The sequence below is a fragment of the Protopterus annectens genome, chromosome 1.part0 (assembly GCF_019279795.1).
Source record: "Protopterus annectens isolate FY-2018-M chromosome 1.part0, PAN1.0, whole genome shotgun sequence".
NCBI lineage: Eukaryota > Metazoa > Chordata > Ceratodontiformes > Protopteridae > Protopterus > Protopterus annectens.
The window spans coordinates 1,542,048,867-1,542,074,684 of record NC_056725.1 but is presented as its reverse complement, the minus strand read 5'-3'; the positions used below and the strand labels follow the sequence as shown (position 1 = coordinate 1,542,074,684).

The window sequence follows — 25,818 nt, the reverse complement described above, 5'->3', positions numbered from 1 at the left end:
CCAGGCCTGCCTCTGTGACCTCTTCGAGATCGACCTTCAGTATGTCCAATGCAGACTTGGACCGGATGATGCGAAGGTTCATCCAGGCCCAGCTGCAGATGGGAGTGCTCTTGCCTCCCCCCCCCCCCTTCGAGGGGGAGCTCGACACCTTTTTTTCCATCCTATTGCTCCTTCTCCGACCCGCTATCCGGGCTCGGAGCGTTTGGAGCCAAGCAGCGTTGGAGCCGGGGGTGGGTCGGCACCGACAGTACTTGGTACTTCGGATCCGACCCTGCCCTCGAGCCAGTCGGATCCAACCTCTTGGAGCCGTGGCCTGAGCTTCGGATCCAAGGGATTCAGTGTGCCTTCGGCTCCGTCAAGGTCGGAGCGCACTGGTCCTTCAGATCCGATGGTCTCGGTGCCGGTTCCGATCCCTTCATCGGATCTGAGTGGGAGCCAACTCTCGGATCCAAGAGAGAGTGGTTCCCCCTTGGCTTTCAATGTTGTGGAGAGGACTCTGTTGAGAGCATCCGGACCCCTGGTCCTTGTCTCAGCTCCTCCCTGCACTCCCTCTCTGCTGGGCCAGGCTTCCATCACCTGGCCAAAGGGACAGCCTGCTTCAATGTCCCAGATGGTTCCATTGGAACAGGATGTTGCTGGCGAGGCCTCCTCGGACAGCCCCCCCAAGGAAGTGCCCCGCAAGCATAAGTGCAAGAGGAGGCACGTGGACTCCCCTGAGTCCTTAACTGAGGACACGGACTTGGAGGAAGGGGAAGGCTCCCCAAGATCACCCACTGAGGATATCTCCTTTGGAGACATCATGGAGATGCTGAGGATCAGAGGTGGGTGGTCTGCCCCCCAGTCTTCCTCCGACGAGTCCGTGTTTCTGGAGGCATTCGAAGCAGGCCCGTCTACCTCTTGGGTGTCCCCTCCGTCCGACCCCTTGGTGGACCTCATTACCACCAGGGCGTGGAAAGATCCAGACACCATGGAGCCAATACCAAAACGCCCAGACAGAATACTAAGCCCCCCCCCCTCAGACCGATCGCACTGGAGCAAGGGCCCCCTGTAGATGCCATGTTGACGGCGGCAGCCACGAAGAGGGAACTAGCTCAGGAGAGCCCCTCAGTCCATCCACTGAGCAAGGAGTCCCGCTCAATGGACCGCTTAGGGAAGTGAGTTTTTAGTTCAGCGACCTTCTCGGTAAGGTCTCTGAACTATATGGCACATGTCATCAGGATGCAGTGGGATCTTAAAGAATACGCTGCCTCCCCTCCTGAGTCCATGTCGGCGGATGACAAGCAATTGTACTCCACCCGAATGGCCACTCTGAGATCAATTTCAAATACCTCTATGCGGCTATTGTCCCATGCCACAGAGGGAGCCGCTAGGGCTAGCGGAGCAGGCCTAGTCATGAGACATCAGGCCTGGCTCCATCATTGTGACTTTGCGGAGCCTTTTAAAGCGTCTTTTGCGAACGCCCCTTTCGATGGTTCTGCCCTATTTGGCAAAACAGTTCGCGAGACACTTGTCCAGAGCGAGAAAGACAGGAAGATGTTGTCTGCCATCGGAGTCCACTTCTCTGCTCCCCAGCGGTCCTTTTCGAAGAACCAAAAGGGTCAGAAGAAGATGTGGTTCTGGAAATCGCAACATTCCCAACCCGCTCCGGACAACCAGTCCTTCCGTGGCAGAGGAGGACAGGGAGGACGCCACCCCAGGGGCAGAGGGGCTCCGAGAAACTTTGGGTCCAGAGAACCTTTCTCTGAACGGCCCACGCAGCAGCCCTGAAGGGTTGCCCGGCTGCTCCACTCTGGAGGCAGTCGGGGGGCACTTCTCGGAGCACCTAGCGGCATGGGAGTCCATCACGACAGACCGCTGGGTGCTTTGCATTATATCCAGAGGGTACAAAATACCATTACTCCATGTTCCCAAATTCAAGAACCTCCCAGATGTACCACCCGATCAGAGGGAGGCCGCAGCCGCAGAAATTCAGCAGCTGCTAAGAAAAAGAGCCATCCAGCCCGTCCCCCAAGACCAGCTTGGATTAGGGTTCTACTCCAGGTTCTTTTTGGTGCCAAAAAAGACGGGGGACTTGAAACCGATTCTAGACCTTTCCTGCTTGAACCTGTCAGTAACCAAGGAAAAATTCCAAATGGTCACTCTTCAATCTATTCTCTCCCTTCTAAGAGAGAACAATTGGATGTGCTCTATAGACCTCAAGGATGTGTATTACCACATTCTAATGGACAGACGATCCAGGAGGTTCCTCCGCTTCTGGCTGGGAGCCAGTCACTACCAGTTCAGGGTCCTTCCCTTTGGCCTCACCACAGCCCCCAGGGTGTTCACCAAGGTATTAGCAGTGATTGCGGCCCACCTGAGACTCCAGGGAATACAGGTCTTTCCGTACCTGGACGACTGGCTCCTGACCGCCCCAACAAGGCATCTACTTTGCTCAGCCAGAGATTTCTTTCTCCGCCTAGCCCCACAGTTAGGCATTACCATCAATGCCGACAAATCCCTTCTGGCCCCGACACAAGTCATAGAATTCATAGGAGCCAGAATGGACACCAGAGAGCTATGAGCCTTTTTAACTTCCGAGAGAATTTGGAATTTGCAACTCCATGTGCGGGCTATCCTCCAATCAGAGACTTCACCAGCGGAATTGGTCCTGAGGGCACTAGGCTCCATTGCAGCAGCGATCACGCTCCTTCCATGTGCCCGTCTGAACATGCGGGTACTGCAATGGACACTTCTCGTGCAATGGTCCTTTCTATCCCTTCCTCTTCACCACCCCATTGCTATCAGCAAGGCTTGCAAGAGGGCTCTATTATGGTGGCTCCAAGCTTCGGACATCCATACGGGCCGTCCCTTCTGCACCTCTCTCCCCCCCCCTCTCGCCACGGTGACCACGGACGCCTCCCACCTCGGGTGGTGGGGTGGCATTTTTCAGGCAGGACGGACCAAGGCACGTTGAACGACACAGAGACCTCCCTGCATATCAACGTTCTGGAGATGAGAGCGGTGCTGTTCGCGTTGCAAGCACTTCAGAATCTCCTCCCCATAGGAACGATTGCAATTCAGTCGGACAACATGTCGGTTGTCTGGTACATCAGCAAACAGGGGGGAACCAGATCTTACCCTCTATGCCGCGAAGCCATGAGAGTGTGGGAATGGGCGATCTCCATCAACCGCTTTCTGATTGCAACGCACATTCCGGGACGGACCAACATCCTAGTGGACAAACTCAGTCGCACCCTTACCCCGTACGAGTGGTCTCTCAATCCACTAGTAGCGAAGCAGATATTCGCAATATGGGGGCAACCCTGCTGCGATCTTTTTGCGTCTCCCTCAAACACCAAATGCGGCAATTTCTTCGCTCTGATTCCCCCTCCAGGGGAATCTCCAAGAGACGCTCTGGTGCATGCTTGGCCACCCGGTCTACTTTATGCCTATCCTCCTCTACCCCTGATGCTGCAACTCTTACAGAAAGCCTCGCGGTTGGGGAGCAGAATGATCCTCATTGCCCCATTCTGGCCTCGGCAAATTTGGTTCCCTTACCTGTGGTCTCACCTAGTGAATCCTCCTTGGATTCTGGATCCCAGTCCGGATCTAATCTCCCATCCGTCTGACTTACCGACCCCAAACCTGGACAATCTGAAACTGACAGCTTAGTTGCTCCAATTCCACTCCTAGTTAGGACTCCCGGTATCTCTTCACCAGTCAAAGCCATCCTTGTGGCAGCGCATAAGCCCTCCACCAGGAAAGTGTACCATAGTAAATGGAAACGTTTCTCCATCTGGGTGGAGCATCATGATCTAGATCCCTTTACGGCTCCTCTTCTGTCCATATTAGACTTCCTAACCGAACTTTTTCAGGAAGGCGCTAGTTGTTCAACCGTCAAAGTGCAATTGGCAGCCATCTCACATTACCATGTGGGACATGATACAGGGCCTTTGATGTCGGCCAAGTTGTGTAAAACCTTTCTCAAGGGCACCTTCTTGCTTAGACCCGCTATAAAAGAAGCCATACCACCGTGGGATCTTTCACTAGTTCTTCAAGCCTTGACTGCTCCACCTTTTGAACCCGCTGCTTCAGTAGATCTCAAATTCTGGTCCTGGAAAACAGCATTCCTTGTAGCCATCACTTCTGCAAAAAGAGTTTCGGAGTTTCAAGCTCTTTCTGTGAAGCCTCCTTATTTGATCTTTCACCCAGACAGAGTGTGCCTCAGGATCAATCCCTCTTTTCTTCCCAAAATAGCATCAGAAACCAATATAAATCAATCCATAAATTTACCGGTTTTCTTCCCTAAATGTCAGAATAAAGGAGAGTACAAGCTGCACTCATTAGATGTTCATAGGCAGCTTCGCTTTTATACTCATAGAACAGCTGGTCATAGACAATCCGACCAGCTGTTCGTTTCCTTTGCCAAATTTAATTTGGGGAAAGCAATATCAAAAGTATCTCTATCACGCTGGATTTCTCAATGTATCCTATTGGCGTGCCAAGCCTCTGGGAGACCCGCACCTGAAGGAGTTTGCGCACATTCCACTCGTTCCATCTCTACTTCTGCGGCCTTCAAGTCTAGAGTTCCATTGGATGATATTTGTTCGGCAGCCACTTGGGCTTCATCTCATACCTTTATTAACCACTACAAACTGGATGTGATTTCTAGAGGGAGAGCATCCTTTGGCTCTGCGGTGCTTCGCAATATCTTTCCATGATGGCCACCCAAGGTTCAGGTAGCTGGGGACTCTGTCCCACAGGTTGCTGACAAATGAACTCCCTACTTCAGATTAAGAAGTTATGTACTCACCATAACGTTCCATCTGAGTAGGTAGCTTCATTTGTCTGCAACCACCCCCCCCCTCCTTCCACCTGGCCTTCTTCGGATCTATTTTAGTTGGATACCCGTTTTTGGGTATATATTGAGGGGCAAACTCGATCTGAGTTCATGGAGGGTTAGCAGGGGATTATGGATGAGGGGAGGAGCTAGGAGCTCGGATCCATTAGCTTGAAACAAGTTGCCGACTCGGATCCGATATCGGATCCAAGACCCACAGGTTGCAGACAAATGAAGCTGCCTACTCAGATGGAACATTATGGTGAGTACATAACTTCTTATTTTTAAAAGTAGAGATGTGCTTGAAATATAAGTGTAACCATTTAAGGTTTTTGTTTCCCCAGAGAAAGATTGGACAGAAGATGACCGATTACGAGAGCGTGACCTAATGGATGAGTTAGTGACCATCATAGAACAAAGAAATGCCATCATAAACACTCTGGAGGAGGACAGACAGAGGTAACAAAACGATCCTATTTTGCATTTATCAGTAGTAGCACTATAACACAAGCTCTCCTCCCGCAAGTATTAAATACACTGAGGAGATTTATTAGTTGTTTTATAGGAGTAGACTATTTCTATTTAAAAATTCATAACACACTGTTTTCTGAATTCATAAGAAAATGTACTAAAATGTATAGAAGTGCATTAATACACTTATTTATGTATGCATTTGTTGACTGGGCTAGAGCACTGATCCAGGTGACCATTTTCAGGTTCAGTCAGAAGTTAACAACCAACTTAAAAAGGATACATGGTAATATAAGAAGTTGGTTGCACAGTTATTCACATTAGGAAAACAGTAGTATAGTCAAAAATACAAAACCAGTGTAGGATTAATCAGTGCAAGGTTTGGCAATAGGTTGCTAAACTTTTTACAGTATGAGTACGTAGTCTAGTGACATTTATTGTGCTTAATCAATATTGTACTAAACTATGGACTGTGGTAAATACTGTTTTATGCTACATCATGGATCTTGTACAAATGGCACCTTATTTTGCATTGAGATATTTACATCAAGAACAGGAGGGCACTAAAGGAAAGATTTCTGGATGTAACAGGTTAGAAAGGCAAGTGTAGATGTGGTGAAGTTGGAAGGGGGCAGAAGTTGAAAGTTCTGTGAGGAAAATTTTAGGAGAGTGAATTATTGTGCGAGATGCATCAGTGGGAGCTTAGATAGAATGGCAGTAAATTTATTAAAGCTGTAGTAGTTGTCTATAATAACCTGGGCCTAAGCTTGGTGGATCTGGGAGGGAGGATGGTTGTGTGTGTGTGTGTGTGTGTGTGTGTGCGCGCGTGTGTATATCTCCACACAGTGGATATAAAAAGTGTACACATCCCTGTTAAAATGCCAGATTTTAGTCATATAAAAAAATGAGATCACAATAAATCATTTCAAAACTTTTCCCACCTTTAATGTGACCTATAACCTGTACAGTTCAATTGAAAAACACAACTACTGAATAACCACAAAAAATGGTACAACAAAAATAAATGCCAAGGAGTACCAATAAGTGCCCAAACACCTCTGAGTTCAGCTGGGTTCGTCCAATCACAATAAGAAGTTTTCTTTTAATGCGACCACCTCCGCTGCACCAAAGGAAGCAGTTCCACAAGCTCAATAGTAAAACGAATACTGGACTCAGAGGTGTTTGGGCGCTTATTGGTACTCAGTGGCATTTATTTCAATTGAAAAACAAACAAATCTATTAGGAGAAAAATATAAAAAATAAAAGTGTCATAAGCTGGTTGCGTAAGTGTGCACACCCTTAAACTAATACTTTGTTGAAGCACCTTTTGATTTAATTAAAGCATTCAGTCTTCTTGGGTAGGAGTCTATCAGCATGGCACATCTTGACTTGGCAATATTTGCCCACTCTCCCTTGCAAAAGCGCTCCAAATCTGTCAGATTGCGAGGGCATCTCTTGTGCACAGCCCTCTTCAGGTCACCCCACAGATGTAAGGGGGGTATATATGTGTGTGTGTGCGTGTGTGTGTGTGTGTGTGTGTGTGTGTGTGTGTGTGTGTGTGTGTGTATATATATATATATATATATATATATATATATATATGGTCTACTACAGATAAACGAACCGCCATAACACTGACGTTCAGAACCACAAGACCAGAACAACGAAACAGCACATGCACGAGCTTTCACATCTTCGACACCCAGAATCCGGACTGACACATAACCGAATGCTATAATCCCATCACTCACATCACTGACAGTAGTAATCACAGACAGCCACAAAAGTGTTCCAACATACACATATCCCAAAACTCCAACATAAATATTAAACATAATTGACATCCTGCAACGTCCACAATGATGCGTATATGCACATTGCACTCAACATATACTGTAGATACTGTATAAGTGTGAGGTCTGATACTCTGCCAAGGAGATATCTATGGAATGCAATTTCCCAAACATACCTGAACAGTGAAGAAGTTCCTGATGTTTATCAGCATAACCGCTGCTGGCGAGTTGTTTAGGTAGTCCCTGTTAGTTTGAACAATCTATCATTCACATCATTCAACAACATAAGGAACTGACAAGACGTACAGAAAATAATCACAGGCAGTACACATATATGTCATTAACAACTACCAGCAATAGAATCACAGAGCTTACGCATTCCACCTGTCAGTGCATGTGGCGGTAGTTACATACTAAAGTCGCTGCCAACACATAACACAAATACTGCCGACATTTATCCAATAGGAAGGGATCTGTGCGACCTGTGGGAAATCAATGCAGTAGTGCCATAAAGTGTGTCAACAACATGTAGATTCGTTTTAGCACCGTAAGCACACTGTTCACCATAGAAACCAAATGTACTGTAACCCTCTTGACCGCTGGTGGTATAGCAATAAGTTAGGAAACTGCGTAATACTGATATGCAATATGTACAATTAACAAAAATGAGGCAGTGTACATATTCACATTTTCAATAACTTAGAAATAGCTTTCAAAAACTCTATACTTGAGTATGCATCTTTATTGGCCAGGACCCATTGAAATTGTAAATGACGGGCAATAAGTTTCCGCTTTTTCGAAGAGGGTGGACACCCAGTGGTCATTCTGATGGGGGACTTCATCCACCCTGTCCTGCTGTCTAACAAGGGCACATAACAGTACATGTAAGTCCGTACCACTAGTACCCAACAAACATTTAAGATGGCGGTGCCACGCCTCAACAGAGTTCTGTGTGTGTGGCAAAAACAGATCATTTAACTTGGAAACATTCTAAAAGCTGATTGGAAGAGTGGAGGAAATCTCACACTGGATGCGGTACAGGTGTTGAACTTGCACAACTTGCCATCTACATACCAATCAGAAAAATATTTTAACAGTTCCCTACCTTTTGTTGGAAAGGTCTCCCGTAGTATCTGATAGGCAGTACATACCTCACTTTCAGGCAGAAATGCAAGTGCAACCAAGCTCTTAACCAGCCAGCTGAAAATGTTGACTACTGTTGTATAAACTGGCCAAACCTAAAGACTGGACTTTCCTTCATAGATTCTGGCCAAAATGAAATAGGCAGCCTTTGGATTGTGCACCAGCAACGGTCAACCTTACGCTGTTCACTGCTGCAACCTCAAAATCACAAAGTACAAAACGTACATTCACATCGAACTGTTGCTCAGACAGCATATGGAGTACGCAATGCCATAAATAATTATAAGACCTTAGTGATTTCTTTGACATTAGAGCGAACAATAATGGTACTGCTTTGCTGTGGCTACCAAATTTCACAAGACCGTAGATGCTGTAAAGGTGGTGACAGGTAACACCTTTATTGAAGAAAGTGCCGTCCATAAGCCATATCCCAGCTCTACTTAGATCATATAAGTTATTCTGGGTGGTGAACTCTACTACCACATTATCGGTTGTTGGGTCACACATGGTTTTCTGTATAAATACCCCACTTTTGAGTGGGTAATTCTCAGTCTGTTGTGCCCAGTGTTAACGCTTCTATGCCATCCTTTGTACTTAACTTTCGCCTAACCCTACCAATCTGCTGTAGCAGAGCCTTTCTGTTCGGTACACTGTGGATTGTATCAAGGGACGTTGATGCCAAAGCATCCTCCACTAATAAGCATGGGGTATCTCTACTGTATTCTGCCCTCACTTTGAGATCTTGGCACACTTTGTACTTCTCAATCTCTGCAGGATCATCGGAGTGGTTGTGTTTAGCAGTTTGGTCTAGTTTGTCTCTCAGCACCAAGAGTTGTTACTGCTCTTCCTCTGCACTTTTGCGGGATTTTATACTTGCAACCCCAGTACCGTCTACTATCCCTAGTTCTCTCTAAATGGTACAGATAGCGTTCTACAACTAGTAATTCCTTACTTTTTTGGGATTTGATGGTTTTGTACATGTTTCCGATAACTCCTGGCCCTTCCGCTCTTGCAGTCTCCATCTTTCACGTAGGTACAACGTACAATGCTACGTACCTCCCATTGCCTTTTAAAGTGCTACTGCCTTGATTGATAACTAACATTAAGTATTTCCTGCCTTTCGTATATTTGATTTATGGTGATGTGGGATTTCGTGCAAGTGTGGTTTCTGTGTTACAGTCTTGTTTATTTAAATTTCGGTGTTATGGTGGTTCGTTTGTCTGTAGTAGACCTCCTTGTGGAAGGAGATGTGTTATATCTGGAATGTGTGGATGCTGTAGTAAGTTCAATATCTTGATGTGGAGAGTAATAAGGACTAGTGGACCTTAAAGAATTGCTAGCACAAAAAGTGCAGAAAGTACTTCTGTATGTACTGCATTGTGGAATAGATTATGTGATATGCTGTTACATGAATACATTTTTTATTAAAATTAATTTTTCTATATTGGCTGACATGGTTGCACAATGGTTAGTGGTGCTCCCACCATGCTTTGCTTTTCTTGTTTTTGTCAGCTTTGGTGCCTTGTGTGTGGAGCTTGCATGTCCTCCCTGTCTCTGGGTGGGTATGTGTCTGATATTCCAGTTTCCTCTCTTCCTAGACATATGCTATTTGTGAATTGGTTGTCTTCTTTTCCTGTCAGCTTTTCATGTTAGGGGTTGCTACAGTGGGACAGTGGTCCACAAAACGAATGGCAGTGGAGTTTTACGGTGTTGAGTTGCCAGTCCAGTGCCCAACCTTCCACAGAAGGTACACACATGCACACTTAGGGCCAGTTTAGAGTGTCCAGTCCACCTGCAGCATGCCTTTGGGGTGTGGGAGGAAACCGGAGCACCCGGAGGAAACCCACAAGAGCATAGGGAGGACATGCAGACTCCGCACAGAGGGCATCCCAGCTGAGAATTGAACCAGAGAACCTCTTGCTGTGAGGCAGTAACACTAAGCGTTGCACCACTGCAGTTGCCCCGCTGTAGATGAATTGGTGATTTTCCAAATGTCCCATAATCATGGATGCCATGTTTGAATGCATACATCTTTCACTAGACTCATTCCACAGTCACAGTGTAGCCTTCTTGTAGGTAAATCATTTTAAAAAATATATCCTTCCTGATTCTTCAGGTTCTGAGCTCATCTTTGATTATCAAGAATTCAGTCTCACACCAGTCCTCCTTTTTGACAGATGACAAGAATATCAGGAAGGAGAGTGCCCCTAGCTTGCTCCTCATGGAGTGTTTTGGGGCATGGATACTATCTAGACCTCCCCCATGTTAATCAGCCATAGTTTGAATCTGACTAGCCTAATCCTGGGAAAGTGATCTATGAAGCCAGCCATCCTGAAGTATGGCTGCCTGAGGCTGAATTTGCCATCTCAGTGTTCTTTCAGGTACAAAAAGCATCAAGCAAATGTGATGTCCTCTGAAAACTTGAAACAGAGGTGGAGATCTGTACTGTTAGAAAACATTCCCTAATCCTAGTATTCAGATCAGCATATGCCTTTCTCAGCAGTATACCACCCTCTTCAGGTGCACTTCCAGTGGCCCATATGCATTTCATATGCTTACCTCAGAGCAAAACCATGTATGCATTTACTTCTGCTGTTTTGTTGTTGGTGGAGGATATATGCCGTTACAAAGCGTATGAGGAGACTCTGGTTGTTATCTCTGAGATGGACAAGGTTAGGCCAGTACACTCCACCTCAAAGACCACCCCCCCAATGGATGACACTTTCTTTAGAGAAACTTGAGTCTGATTTGTTTACTGGTGGACTGGCCTCTGGCTCTGACCTCCATTCCTTCCCCAAGAAACATGTAAATTAGTGTATGGGGAAGGAGGAGTCCTATTTATCTCCCCTGTGGACTCAAATTTGGATACGTTTTTTGCATTTTTCAGTCGGAGGTATAAACAACGGGAAGTGGTCTTCTTTAAATGCAGTGACATTATCGAACATTGGACTAAGTAGAAATGTTTGACTTGCAAATTAGTTTTGAATTTTAATTTTACCGTTGATCTTATTTCTGATATTTTTTGAAAATGCAACTTCATTGTCAAGTCTCACTGAAGTGATGTGTAAGGTTAATTAAACATCACAAAACTACCCCAAAGTTGAGCAGCGTCAAAACTTGTTATATTAAGTAAGGGTGGGGTACAGGGACAAAGCCGCTTGTATTGGGGAGTCATGGTCAGACATGCAAGTCTTTCAGTTATAAAAACATTTAGTTGTTGTAGAAGTAAAGCATATATCTAAATTCTGTACAGTCTTATTAAAGCATTTTGCAGATGGCAGTGTGGGACCCCCATTCCTGCCACTTATGTATATTAACTCCAAGATGACTGTACCTCAAAGTAAAGGAAATATTCCTTGGTATCACAACCTCAAAACTGGTATACCGTCTCCATAATCCAGCTTTCAGTCCTGTTATTCTAGATGATGCAGTTGTAATCTTTGGAAATTCAACATGAACCCCATGGGGGTATGAGAAACTTGCCCCTGCTTCACCTATATCTTTTTTAAGCTTATTTATTCATTCATTCATTTATTTTACATTTATTTACCGTAAAAGTCAGATTGGACAGTCTTGCCCATTTTCAGCAGATGCCCAGGGAGAAAAGCTCCATAGTTAGCAGAATAAAAAGTGTAGAACAAACATTACATTTCAAAATGTTGTCTTAACATGTTTTGCAAAAATAGCATTTAGTAGTATACATAGTTACAAGAGGTTACATTTGGTATTGTACATAATTAGCTCTGATTACATTAAATTGTCACAAACATTTCATACTGTGGACAGGAAAATATCTTATCAGACAAAAAACAGTAGTACAATATTTAGACAAAGAAGATCAAAAACATATGAAATAAGGACAGAGGATCGAGGTAGTGTCCATCAAGAATATGCTAATTTTAAATAGTGTGGCAAGGGTTCCTAACAGTAACATAACTTAGAAGTCAGACAAGGTAAATGGACATAGGCGGGATTAGATTAGTACAACGTGATGATGAAAACATAGTTAGATATAGGATTTGCAAACTGGGTAGAAAGTATACCAGAAAGTGTTTATTATGATGACATAACTTAGAAGTCAGACAAGGTAAATGGACATAGGCGGGATTAGATTAGTACAACGTGATGATGAAAACATAGTTAGATATAGGATTTGCAAACTGGGTAGAAAGTATACCAGAAAGTGTTTATTATGATGAAAATAGGCATTAATTTTAGATACAGGTTATAGTATTGTCTTGGGTTTGCCTTAATGACTAGAAAATCTATGTTGAGAATTAAATTGGAAATTACTTTTGTAGTTTAGCCTGGGTTGGTGCAGGCACATATCCATGAGCTAGCTAGGTGGGATTTGAGAAGGCTTTTGAAGTTGGCTTTGTTAGTAGTTGACCTTATTGAGTGGTAAAGCATTCCAGTTTTTGCAATGTAGTTGGAGTATAGGGAGTCCCCAGAACTATTTTTTCTTCTGGTAACTTCTATTAGAACTTTCTTACTAGACCGTAGTAGGCGTTTACTGGTTAAGTAGACCTTGTAGGGCTGAGTTTTCTTCTGGTTGGTGAAGTATATGATGGGCCGTATTAAGCTGGTTAAGGGCAAGCAGGTTTGGGAGTTCAAGCCAAGATAGTTGTTTCAGGGTTTGGCAGTGATGGGTTCTAAAGGCTGAGTCAGTAGCAGATTTTGCTATTTTGTTGTAGCATATATCGAGTTTGGTTATTTCTGATTTATTAAGGTTGGTGAAAATGGGGGATGTGTAAAGAAGTGTGGAGACTAGGTGAGTTTGAGCAATAATGGTTTTACTGTTATTGGATAGGTATTGTTTGCATCTGTATAGGGATCAAAGTTTATGAACCTTTTTATTCTCTGGGCAATCTATAGGTCGAACTTTGTTATGATCTGTTATGACACTTAGAAGCTTGGTGTGAGATATAGGAGTAATGGCGGTATTGTTGCTTGAAAGTATTTTGAAATCAGGGGTAGGATTTGTGGTTTTTGTGGGTGAAATGTCATTAACTCATTCACTCCAATGGAGCTGTAGTGGAAGTATTTCATTGTCACTGATTTCATGTTTAAGCGAAGTTTTGATAATACGAACTATGTCAGGGGAGTATAGTGAAAGGGTGGCATGTAATTCTTGAATTTTATTTAGGATGCTTCTTATATTTAAAGAATTGTTCTTGTTCTGGGGAAATTAAGTATATTGTGTGTTTGGGTGGTTGAAGTATACAAGTTAAACACAGAACCAGGGTTTAGGTGTTTATCTCTGTTTAGTGTAAGTTTGGAGGTTGTGAGAAGTATATGTTTTAGGTATTTGGATATAATTTTGTCATATTGTAGTGATATTTGCTTGTATGGTAGTTGCGGGGGTACTTTGAATGTTGCTAAATCAATATGTGAGCATCTAAAGATTGTAGGGGCCATGATAAGCTTAGTGGGTTTTAATTGAGGGAGATTGAGTAGTGGAGAAGAATGGGCTAGTTTTGTAAAGTTTAGGTCAATGTGGTATGAGGTTATTTGAATTATGAATGTAAGAGTAAGGATAATTGTGCAGTGTAGGGTAAGCATGTATGTGAGACTGATTGGGTAATTGGTAAGGGTGAATGTATTATTTGGATTAGCTGAGAATGTGTGGGAGGGGAAATGTGTGAATTGTGGGAGTTTAGGTAGGAATTTAGATCTGGTGAGAGGGGTATGTTAGTAAATAGTGTTCTGGTATGTTGTGGGTGGGGTGTGTTTTAAGGTTGTGATGATTGGTGGGTAGATGGATTCTGATTGGGGCTTTGGCTACTTAAGTACAAGTGTAGGAGTATTGGGGTGGGTGGGAATTGGGGTAGGGTAAGGTAGTGGAGTAAACCTGAGTGGATTGAAAAAGCTCTTGTGAGAGAGAAAGCGAGAAGAAAAACTATCCAGCAGGTAATCTAACTTGTCTTCAGTTTAATTTGCTTACTTTTTGTGACTGTCCTGTTTTCTTTCAATATGTTTCAACCAAATACATCTAAACTTCAGTGCATTAAATATTCCCTGAGAGAGCAGACCAGAGTAAGGAAATAAAACTAAGTCAGAAAAACGGCTCTTAACACAGTTTCGTTCGTATTCTGCAGGGTTTGAGAAGTGGTAGGCAGCTGTTTCCCTTGCTGGAGTGTTTTTGTTTTGTTTAGGGTGAGATACTTTAACACTTTGAAGTTTACAGGCAGTAACCTTTGTTGATTTGAACTGTACTAAACAATGAGAAGGAATCTACATGTACAAAAATATTGTCCCTGCTTTCTTCCACCTTGATTTCCAGTAATTTTACTTACTCAGTCATTGTATTAGGACTCACTAAAGTACATTGTAGACATTTGTGGAACATAATTGTTATTGTCTATGTAATACTTGCAAAAGCGAAAAGGCCTAAATTTATCAGCGCTTCTTTTTAAATATTTGACTGAAAATTTCATTTTTCTGTTTGGTCTTATTAACACAGTTTGTCAATTTAGGTTCCTTTGGACTGTTGGTTTTTGACATTTGGTTCAAACTGTTTCATGTTGTTGAATTCACAATGCCATCACTTTTAAACTTGGTTATATTTATTTTCTATTTAGTGTATATTTATTCATTGTGATTATTTTTTGCAGGTAGTATGCATTTTAACATCAAACACAACAACTTGTATGGTTTCACTCCATCAGAACAGGGTGCAAAAGATGTTGGGCTTTCTTCTCATTTTAAACAAGGACATTTCTGTCTGCAAGGGTATTTCTACAAATAACAGAGCCTATTCCTCCCCAGACTTGAATTTTGTACTTGAAAAGCTCACTCTGCCATCCTTTGAACCAGTAGCCTCACCCTTGTCAGACTTGACCTGGAAAACACCTATGCTTTTGGCAGTCATTTCAGTCAGTTGTGTTTCTGAATTTCAAGCCCTTGTGTGCAAGTAAACATGCTTAGTTTTCCCCTGAGATAGAGACATCTGAAGACCAACCTTTCATTTATGCACAAGGTGGTTTCAGATGTTTCATAAAACCAAGCCACTTAGCTTTCTATGTTATTTTTCCAAATCTCCAGAGCAAAGTTGAAAGAATATTGCATTCCTTAAATGTACACCGACAACTGAGATACGCCACAAAACCAACTTTTCAAACAGATCAGACCAACCTTTGGTAGCCTTTGCCGAGGCTAAACAAGGTAAACCAGTGACCAGACAAAAACGTATCAAAATGGATTGCAAACTGCATCACCTTTTGCAATTTTCAACATGGTAAACCGCTTCCTGATCCAGTCAGAGCTTATTCCTGTAGGCATAAAGCCACCAACCAGTACTGCCTTTTTTAAAAGGGTATCCATGCAGGCCATCATAAAGGCTGCTGCATGGTCATCTGTTAAGTCTTTCAGTAAGAGTTACCACTTTGGGTCTATCTCTAGGGCAAGAGCTGGGTTCACCTGTGCCATCTTGCAGTCTGCTGTCCCCATATACTGCTCCTGTTCAGTCAATCTCATAGAAGCTCTGCAAGTCTTCCCAAGAGTTAGTATTGTAACAGTGACTACAATGAACTTACTACACTTGTGCTCCACTTACCATAACTGTAGAGTAGACAGATTGCTGTTGCGCACCCTTTCCCATCCTCCTTCCCCACTCACTCACTCACACACACACTCTCTTTTTTTTTTTTTTTTTTTAACTTTGAGTTACAAAACTGTGTTGGATCCCACTATCTGTTCATTATCCCCACCCCCTTCCTCCTTTCTCTTTGGGGCAGGGTCTTTGAATTTTTACCTTTGACATTTGTGAAGGTTGTGCTGTTCCTCAGGATTATCTTGACTCCTTGGTATAGAATAGAAAGACCTGAGGATGACACTGGCCAGTGCCTCCTTTATGTCCTGACATTCAGACTTTGGCCTTCCCAGACATCAGACAGCTGAAGGATGGGGAAACTACTCTGTTATTCAGGCCAGTCATAGGCTTTTGCATGGCAGAAAAACCCAAGAATTAGTACTGCAGCATTGATCTATTCAAGGAACAACTGAACTTTCTTGTCCTTGGATTGTGATTTTAGGACTGCTCTTGGGAGATTTGGTGGGGGGTCATATATGTAGGTGTGCAATCAGGGAATGTTGGAGGGTAGAGGTAGGTGAAGTGTGAACTAAATTGATATGTTAGTAGATTGCTTGTATCCTGTGGTTCTGAGAAGGTGGTATTATTTACTTATAGCTCTGTGCAGTGATTGGCATCGTTTCTAACATAGTTAAAGAAGGCTTTGTGATTATCTTTCACCTAGTTGGCTATTCTTACCTCGTGTTTGGCTTTGTTTGATTTGATTATTTCCTTGCTAAGTGTAGCATAAACTTTTATGTCTTCTTGAGAGTTAGATTTATTTTTATATGCAATGATTGTTTTCCTTTGTTATAGAGTCTGGCACACCCTCACAGGAGAAATCCATATTCCTCAAGGCTTTTGGTGCTTGCTATTTCTTGAGTTGTCCCTCCTGCAGATGAACTTTTGAACCAAGTTTCAATGTGGGCTTTTGGAAGGGACCAGATATGGATGAACCAGTCCCCCATCAGCCCAGTAAAATATTAGTTTGTCCAAATGATAGGTCTTCTTGGAGGAAGGGTCCCATGGTGGATTCTTTGGTGGTAGTGGTGGCCACCAAGAAAGAACATGCTGAGGAGAGCTCTACTGTCCATCCTCCTAAGAAAGGAGGCCAGGATGTGAGATAGATTTGGAAAGTGATTGTATACTTCAGCTACCTTCACGCTGTGGAGTGAAGTACTTGGCCCATGTAACACATTTTCAGAGGGACTTGAAGGAATTATCCAAGAGGATCTTTGGGGCCTCATCTGTGAAAGACAGAAAATCAGTGGATAATCAGCTGGCTACCTTCCAATCCACATTGAACATTCCATGCACCATATTTCCAGTGCGGCATATGGCAGGTCAAGAGAGGAAAGCACTGGCGTAGCTGTGCACCAACACACTTGATGCATCATTAAAATTTCACGCAACACTTCAAAACATCCTTCATTAATGCTTCGTACGATGGACCCACTCTGTTTGGACCTAAGGTGGAGGAGATGCTGTCTGGAAGTGAAAAGGATGACAAGAACTTGTCTGCCATTGGAATTCATGTTTCTATCCCTCAACGGATCTTCTTCAGGACCCAAAAGGGGGACAAGAAATTGTGATTCTGCAAATCTCAAGGCTTCTGTCCCAATGCCTCTAGTGATAAGCCCTACCAGAGGTAGTGGGGAATAGTCATAATGGATTTCACCCCACATCACAGAGGTGGACTGCAAAATCAAGGGTTTCAGTGTCCATTCTCCGCAGAGCCTTTCAGTAGCCTGACTTCTGCCATCTGGGGGGAGCTTATTTCTGCTGTACATAGCCTGAACAGCCATCACTCAAGATTTGTGGATATAGATAATCATAACCAAGAGGCTATATAATTCCATTTCTTTGTCATCTCCCCAACTCAAAAAAACTATCTGCCATCCACTCAAAGGAAGGCTGCAGCACAAGAAATAAAAAAGCTGTTGATGAATGAGCCATTCAGCAGGTTCCACCTAACCAGCAAGGATCCAGAGTCTATTCAAGATTATTTTTAGTACCAAAGAAGAACAGGGATTTCAGGCCTATCTTGAAACCCTGCCACCTAAACCAGTATGCAAAACAGAGACGGTTTCTGATGGTCATAGTTCAGTCCATCCTGCTGCTATTCAGCAGTGATGATTAGCAGTACTAGTTAGATCTTCAGGACTTATACTGTCATATCAAAGTAGACAGGCACTCCAGGTGTTTCCTCCGCTTTTGGCTGGCAGCCATTCAGTTCCAGTTCAGAGCCCTGACCTTTGATCTCAGCAGAGACCACCAGTACATGGTAGTGGTTGCAGCTCATCTCAGACTACAAGGTTTTTGAATGTTCCTTTATCTGTCTGACTGGCTCATAGCTGCTCCCACCAGGTATCTCCTTTTTCCAAGCCAGGGCCTTCTTACTCCAGCTTTGCTGCTGTGTAGGCATCACAATCAACATGACAAATTCAAAAATTACAGCCCATTCAATCAATAGAATTAATTGGGGCTCATCTGACTACCACATTATAGATAGACTGACAAAATAGATTATTTTCACCCTTCAACATCCAGCATTGAGAGTTCTTTTCCATCAGAATTCCCAAGGCAAGTGCATATTACATGCACTAGGATCGGTGGCAGCATCCAGTAGTGTAGTCCCTCTCACCATATTTTACATGAGAGTTTTACAGTGGACTTTAGCAATTCAGTGGTTGATACAGTCTCACTCAGTGCATTTTCCTGTTCACCTCATCAACATTTTAAGAAGTCATGTTCAGTCGTAGTTAAATTCGCCCACAATTTCAAAAGATCATACATTTGTTCTCCCATCCCCTTAAGCCACACTGACCATGGATGCTTCCTAACTGGGGTGGGGGCATTTCTTGGGAAAGACAAGTGGTCTCCCACCAAGGCCAGTCTACACATCAGTGTCCTGTAAATAAGAGTGGTCCTCCAAGCATTGCAGGCTTTTCAGGACTCCCTCCCCAGAGGTGTGGTCTCCATCCAGACAGACAATATGTCAGTAGTTCGGTGCATCTACACATAAGGGGAACTCGCTCTTGCTTATTATGTCAAGAGATAATGAGAGCTTGGCAGTGGGTGGTGTTTTCCACCATTTTTGTGTAGCAATGCACATTCTGTGGAAATCCATTGCGTTAGTAGACAAACTGAGTATTTCCATTCTTCTTCTTTTCAAATGATCCCTCAATCCTATGTTGGCAGATCATATCTTCAGCTGATGAGGCGTACCATGCTGTGATCTACTTATCACCCCCTCCAATACCAAGTGCAGCAGTTACTTTGCCCTGATCCCAAAGAAGGGGGAGTTTCCGATGGACACACCCTTGTTCACAATTGGTCCCAAGGTCTTTTGTATGCATAGCCTCCTATTTTTCTCACACCAGAGTTCTTGCAGAAAGCTATGTGGAGCAAGACAAAGGTGATCCACATTGCCCTTTTTTTGGCCTTGACAGGTTTGTTTTCCCTGTCTTTAGCCTTACATGATGCACCCTCCTTGGGTGCTGGACCCTGTTCCAAACCTTTTCTCCCACCTGTCCTGATATAACAGCCCTCAAGTTTAACACATGATTTCTTCAGTTCCAGTATTGGTTAAGCAATTCACCTTTCATCAGAAGTTGTACATAGCCTAACATCTTCACAGTTGTACATATCCTAACATCTTCACAGAAACACACTACCAGGAAAGTATACAGAAGTAAATGGAAGAGATTTTCTATTTGAGCATCTAGCAGGGATATATGCCCTCAATTCTGCTCCTCTCCCTACCATCTTAGAGTTTCTGGCTGGCCTTTTTCATGACGGGGCTAGTTATTCCACCATCAAGGTTCAGGGGAAAAACAAGACTCCCATCGCTTCCTTGAAGTTATCTATAGCCTTCTTAAGAGGCACCTTCCCCCCTCCTTAAGAGATCTGGTTTCAAACTGGAACATTACCATCCTCCCCTAGGCATTGGCAAGGCCTCTTTTTAAGCCATAGCTATGCTGAATTGTAGTATTTGTTTTGGCAGACACACTTTCTAGTGGCAGTTACCTTCGCTCAAAGGATATCAAAATTTCAATCTCTTTCCTGAAAACCTCCATATTGGGTCTTCCACAAAGCAGGCCATCTGTCAGAACTAACTTTTCTTTTCTTTCCAAGGTTACTTCAGAACTTGCTTTGAATCAGACTATTAATCTTCCTCATTTTTCCAATGAAGGAGAGTACATGCTACACCTACTAAATGTACATCGACAACTAAGATTTTACTAAATCTATTAGAAAAACTAAACAATTTTTTGTGTCCTTTTCTTCATTCATACTGAGGAAAGGGGTATTGAAAGTGACTGTTCTGTTAGGAAAATTGCCACTTCTGCAGTATATTTTTCAAGGGTACCTATTGAAATTTGTGCTGTAGTTACTTGGTGCAGTGTCCATACTTTCATATCCCACTCCAAACTGGACTTCCAGTGTAGGTCCAGCACGTGCTTTGGTTTGACTGTCCTTCAGAAGATGCTTCCATCAGATCACCCAAGGTTTTTAGTACGTGGAGACTCTTTTAGATAAGGACAGACAGAAGAGAGAACATTGAATATGAAAGTTATGTGTTTAATATAACTAGAGCCGTCTTGTCTTCTTCCGTCCTCCTCAACTTTTCCTCCCTCCGTCCACTTACTAAACTTTGTTTTGTCAGTTTTTGGTTCTGGTTTGACTGCACTGATGTCACCAGAGCCTTGTCATGCATAGCTTTGGTCTGTATCCCAGATTTTCATGTATACATAGGCTGAAATTTTCCCATTTGCTTGTTTGAACCCCTTTATTGTAATAAGTGGGCAAGCTCAAGCTGAGGTAATTCCGTAGATGGAGAGGGATTTTGGTAATGGGGGAGAATGAGCTTTGGTTCCAGAAGTCTGTAGAGTGATGAATCCAAAGACTCGTCATTTGAAAAGGTTGGAAGAAGACAGCATAGATTATCGTTATGGTAACGTAACTTTCCTTTTTTGTTCATCTTAAGTTGGAAGTGGAGGAGTTCCAGGTCATTATCTTGTCTAATGAATCTGGGGGTGAGACTTTTTCTTTAAGAATATTGAGACAACTCCACCTTTAGTGAATTTTTCTAATGTAGTGGCCCTGTAGGAGTGATAGACTTTGAAGCCATGGGTAAATAGGGCCTGCAGAGTATAGAGTTGCTTGTTCAGGCTCCCAGCCTTTAGCAGCAATACCTTAATTTTGTTGAGATTCTGTTTAGTCACGTTGGATGCTTTAGAAGACTGACACTGCCTAAAAGGGGCACTCTTAATTATAGTACTTGCAATGCAATTTTTAGGAAAAAGAGATTAACTTGTAATTTTTAGCATTCTGCAACACAGGTATGGGGAAAACATGTCATACAACTTACTGTGCCAAAAGAACATATTTATTGAGCAGCAGCTTTCAGTAGTCTTGCAAAATGCAAATTAAACAAACCATGTTAAAAATTCTCAGAGTAAATATTGCAGAAGCCCAACTTTTCATGTGCTGATGATGACTGAAAAAATCCTTCAAGAAGTAGTAATCTTGTCTACTCAGTGTATTCTGTTTACATGTTATTTGTTTTTTATGATGTATAAGTGGAATGCGCAGTATTGCTTGATGTTCATAGCGGCTCTGTCATGCACATTTTCTTAAAATACATAAAGCATGCTTTCAGTTGCTTTAATTATTGACATTGTCTGTGATTCTTATTATAGAGAGGAGGAAGAAGACAAAATTTTAGAAGCTATGATCAAAAAGAAAGGTGAGTGGCACAGACTGTTCTCATTTATCTGTGTTGATTTGTAATGTAGTACATTACATGAATCACAAGATTTCTGTAAATTAATAAAATGATTTTAAGTGTGCACATGTTCAAACAAAATGCTGCTTTTCATTGTTTGACTTTTGGAGTGGAGTGAGAAGGTGGCTATCGTGGTCAAGTTGTAGTCAATTTTCATTGCCATCAGATTTTTCTGTGCATTGAGCAGCAAACAGTCCTCTGAGGAAAATGTATGTTAGAATCTAGTGTTTCAGTTTATCAGAGAATCTGATCATTAGTATAAATGGAGTTTTATTTTTCTTAATGCTTATTCTAAACAGTGAACTGTTTTTTTTTTTCGTCTTCCCTATGTCACTAATAACCCCGTCTTTATTTTCTGTAAAGGCTGTCATCTAAGATCCATTGTATATATGAAATTAAAGTTTCAACATGGCTTCCTTAGAATTCATTGACCAGACACAGGCTGCTTGCTAGAAGCTGTCCTATTCATCTCACCACCACAAACGTGCACACCATTTTCATTTCAGAGTCATCAGGCATATATTGGTGTCAGTTTCAGCTTTAAGTATGTTGTTTCTTATTTGCTTTAAACGATAACTTTTAAAGTTTTGGCAATAAAAGTCTAACAAGTTTAAGAACAAAACAATTAACTTCATGTAAGCAATACTGGATCTGGCACTAGTCTGAACTATGTATTTGTGCTGAGAGATTATTTTTAAAATGTTCAGCTGTTTCTCTTCATAAGAGATTACTAGGCTAATGGCTTAAGGGCCTTTACAAGCCTAGCCACTATAACCCAGTTTTACCCAATGTATGGCCCCTAGGGACAAGAGGTTGGCATGGATTTGTGCCTGTGCTTTTGTTATCTTACAGATTGCCCCTGCCATAAGGGTGTGAATTTGCAGTTCCCCATTCATTGATCCAAGTTGCATTTGAAGAGAGCCAGGGAAAGGCCCAGTATTGAGTCCTGTGACACACCACTAGTAACTGGCCTCTTACTGTATCTGGCTTCCCCCACTTTAACCACATGCCCTGTCCATGAGCAAGTTGGCTATGCATCTGGTGACATGTTCAGTTTTGTGAGTTTATTTATAATACCTAAGGGGAGAATTGTGTCAAATGCCTTGGCCAGGTCAAGGGAGGAGATATGTATTATTTTACCCTCATCTGTGTCCTTAGTGACGCTGTCAAAGAAATCCATCAGATTCAGTAGGCATGACCTGCCCTTGACAAAGCCAAATTGGGTCAGGTCCAGTGTTTGGAGGTCTACTATGTCATTATTTATCAGCTCCAAGATTATACTTTCCATGGCAGCACATATAAGACTAGTCATACTTATGGTTCTTTTAATTTCTTTGGTCAGTAGATGGACCCCCTTTATGCAGAGGAATGACTTTTGCTGTTTTCCACTCTATTGGGACAAAGCCAGTCCAGAGGCTGTGCTTAAAAAGAGATCCTAATGGGCTTGATAAGTCCTGATTTAAGCTGTTTAAGAGGCAACCTGGTATATTGTCAGGCCCCATTGAAGCCATGTTTTAGCGTTAGAGAGCACCGTGGCAACCGGTTCTTTTGTGGTAATTGGCAGTGGAGTGGTGAAGGGTATTTCTTTGGGGAGAACTGGGGGTGATGGGAAGATAAAATTTTATCTGAATTTGTCAGCTAGCAGATTTGCTACGTCTTCCAGCTTGAATATAGGTGATGCTGTCTACAACTAATTCCACACATTGGTGGGTGTTGCCATTAAGACTGAGGACATAACTGAAAAATGTTTTATGGTTATCCTTAGCTTTGGAGGCTATTTTTACCTCAAGTCACAAGTCTTCTGTGATGAAGGAACTGATTTATCACAGTGAACCATGGAAAATTATATTGCTCATTCTGGTAATGATTGAGGTAATTTGCGTAGTACTGAAATGCCATTTTAAGCCATGGGAAAGGTTTGAAGAGGAAAGGAATAAGAGAACTGATAACCCATTTTTACCCATCTGTGGGACAGCATACTGCAGCTAGTCTTACTCTTGAATTGCAGGGTATGTTTGATAAATTAGAATATTTGTTACATAAACAAACGACCGTTCATCTTAACATTTTGAGCCTTAAATGCCATCTTGAATTGGATATTACACCGAGAGGACTTAGAGCATTCAAAAGTCCCACCACACCGCTTGATTCATTCAGTGAGGACAAAAGATTTCAACTTGGGGGGGATAGTTGCAGCTCATCAGTGTTCCTTGGAGTGGATATTAATAGAGAGAGAGGTTCTGAAACAAAGTAAACTTAAGGACGATATCCATACTTTGTGTTCTGAATTAACCACAGACTCATTGGATAACTTCTTAATGGACATTAATGATAAACTGAAAAGTTTTCAGAAGGTTTTGGTTGAGGGAAAGAAAACCAAATTAAGAAGAGATGTCCATGATTATAACAGTGGTAGAGCTTTCACGTGGAAAGCCAGTCAGTAGAAATGTCAGCCGAGTGGCCAGTTAGGTTATGGCGATACATGTAGGAAGCCTCACTGGGTTTCCTTTGCGTCCTCAGACAGAACTGGTTTATTATGTGAATGGGAATACGACAAGACTGCCTTCCCACCTTTTCCTCCAGCACAAGAGTACAACACATTAGCAAAAATTTGGGAGCTTACAAAACCATGGTAAGCAAACATACTTTAATGATAGGAGAGAGGGAGAGTTAATATCCCAACTATCCAGAGCACACTGAGAGACCATTTCAGCAGAGATGTAAAGGAAGTAAATGACAGTAACTTTTTGGATGGACATTATTTTTGTTCTGCTCAAGGGGATGTAGCTAATTTGGTAATTAATTTCTCCTTTTTTTTCTTTAAGTGATGAACAGTTTGAAATTTTGAGTTAAAATTTGTTCTACTGCTTTACCTTGCCTACATGTCAAGTGTGAGATATTTTGTATGTTGGTAAATTGCACTTAATATATATATATTTTTTTTTTAACAATGATAGGGTTAATGTTGCTGATGCCTCCAGTGACTTTAACTGTTCAGATGATGAAAGTTTTGAAGATAGTTTTTATTCATGTGTGTCTGAGGTGGGCGGTGAACCTGATGTGAATGCTTAGTGTTTGCTGGAAGCAATGAATATCAAGTATCATAGCTCTTTTCTACCACCATTTAACAATGAAGGACTACAGCAGTTTTCAGCTATGCTTAATTTGGCTATGGAAAAAAACTACAGGGAATTTATGAATGATAAATATTCAGAATATTCAATATCATTTAACTAAAAATGAATGGGGGCTTTGAAAGATGTATGTGGTCCTACTGAGTTAATTTTCAAACCTGCAGATAAGGGTAACAAGATAGTCATCATGCACTATACACAGTATTTGCAAATGTGTTGGGAACATTTGAATGATAGGAACGTATATGAAGAAGTTTCTGTGGAAGTGTGTTTAAAATCTGTAAAACAGTATGAAGAATTGATATATTTAAGGAATGTAGGTTGGATTATTTCCCTATGGAAGATGTAGAAAAAAGATTGGTTATTGAGGGATTGTAGTATGGCTACGTTTTACTGTTTACCAAAGGTACATAAAAGCCTCTCTAACCCCCCTGGCTGCCCAATAGTTTCAGCTTGCAAGTATGTTTTGCACAATATTGCTTTGTTACTTCGAGTTTTTTTTTTTTTTTTACCCCTTTGTTATTAAACTTCCAATGTACATTAGGAATACTCCTATTTTTTGTCTAAACTCAATGATTTGAAGTGGACATTTGATACGTATTGGTTAACTGTAGATGTGAAGAGCCTGTATACAAGTATTAAACATACTCATGATAATTATCTTCTGGAGGATAGTCCACTTACAAGTTTTGTTATTGAGTTGTAGTTTTGTTTTTTTTTTTTTAATTTAATAATGTCATATATCATCAATTACGGGGTACAGCCATGGGGGCACCTTTTGTCCCCATGTATGCCAGTTTGCTAATGGGTTTATTTGAAAATGAATATATACACAAACATGATTTTATTAATGTTATTTTCGTTATGTTGATTTCATTTTTGGTCTGCTGTTGTCAGTCTTGATATAATCCTTGACTGTGGGCTCGGTTCTGAGCCTTGAAACTGACTCTGCCATTTATTTCAGTTCACACTTTCCAAACTCTAGAGCTAGGCTTTACCCATAATGCTTCTCTCAAAATTACCACAAAGCTCATTTGCCGCTTCATGTATCAGATGCATATGCCTGCTGTCGAGCTTTGGCTTACTGTTAAAGTAAG

General features: G+C 42.2%; 1 protein-coding gene across 1 annotated transcript in view; it reads left to right on the top strand.

The window, feature by feature from the left end:
- Positions 1 to 25,818, top strand: part of MICALL1 (MICAL like 1) — a 977,256-nt gene that overhangs the window by 895,205 nt on the left and 56,233 nt on the right. Inside the window, exons 14-15 of the mRNA XM_044068010.1 lie at positions 5,164 to 5,278; positions 21,502 to 21,548. Of these exons, the coding sequence (XP_043923945.1) occupies positions 5,164 to 5,278; positions 21,502 to 21,548 (162 nt within the window). The remainder of the gene's footprint in view (positions 1 to 5,163; positions 5,279 to 21,501; positions 21,549 to 25,818) is intronic.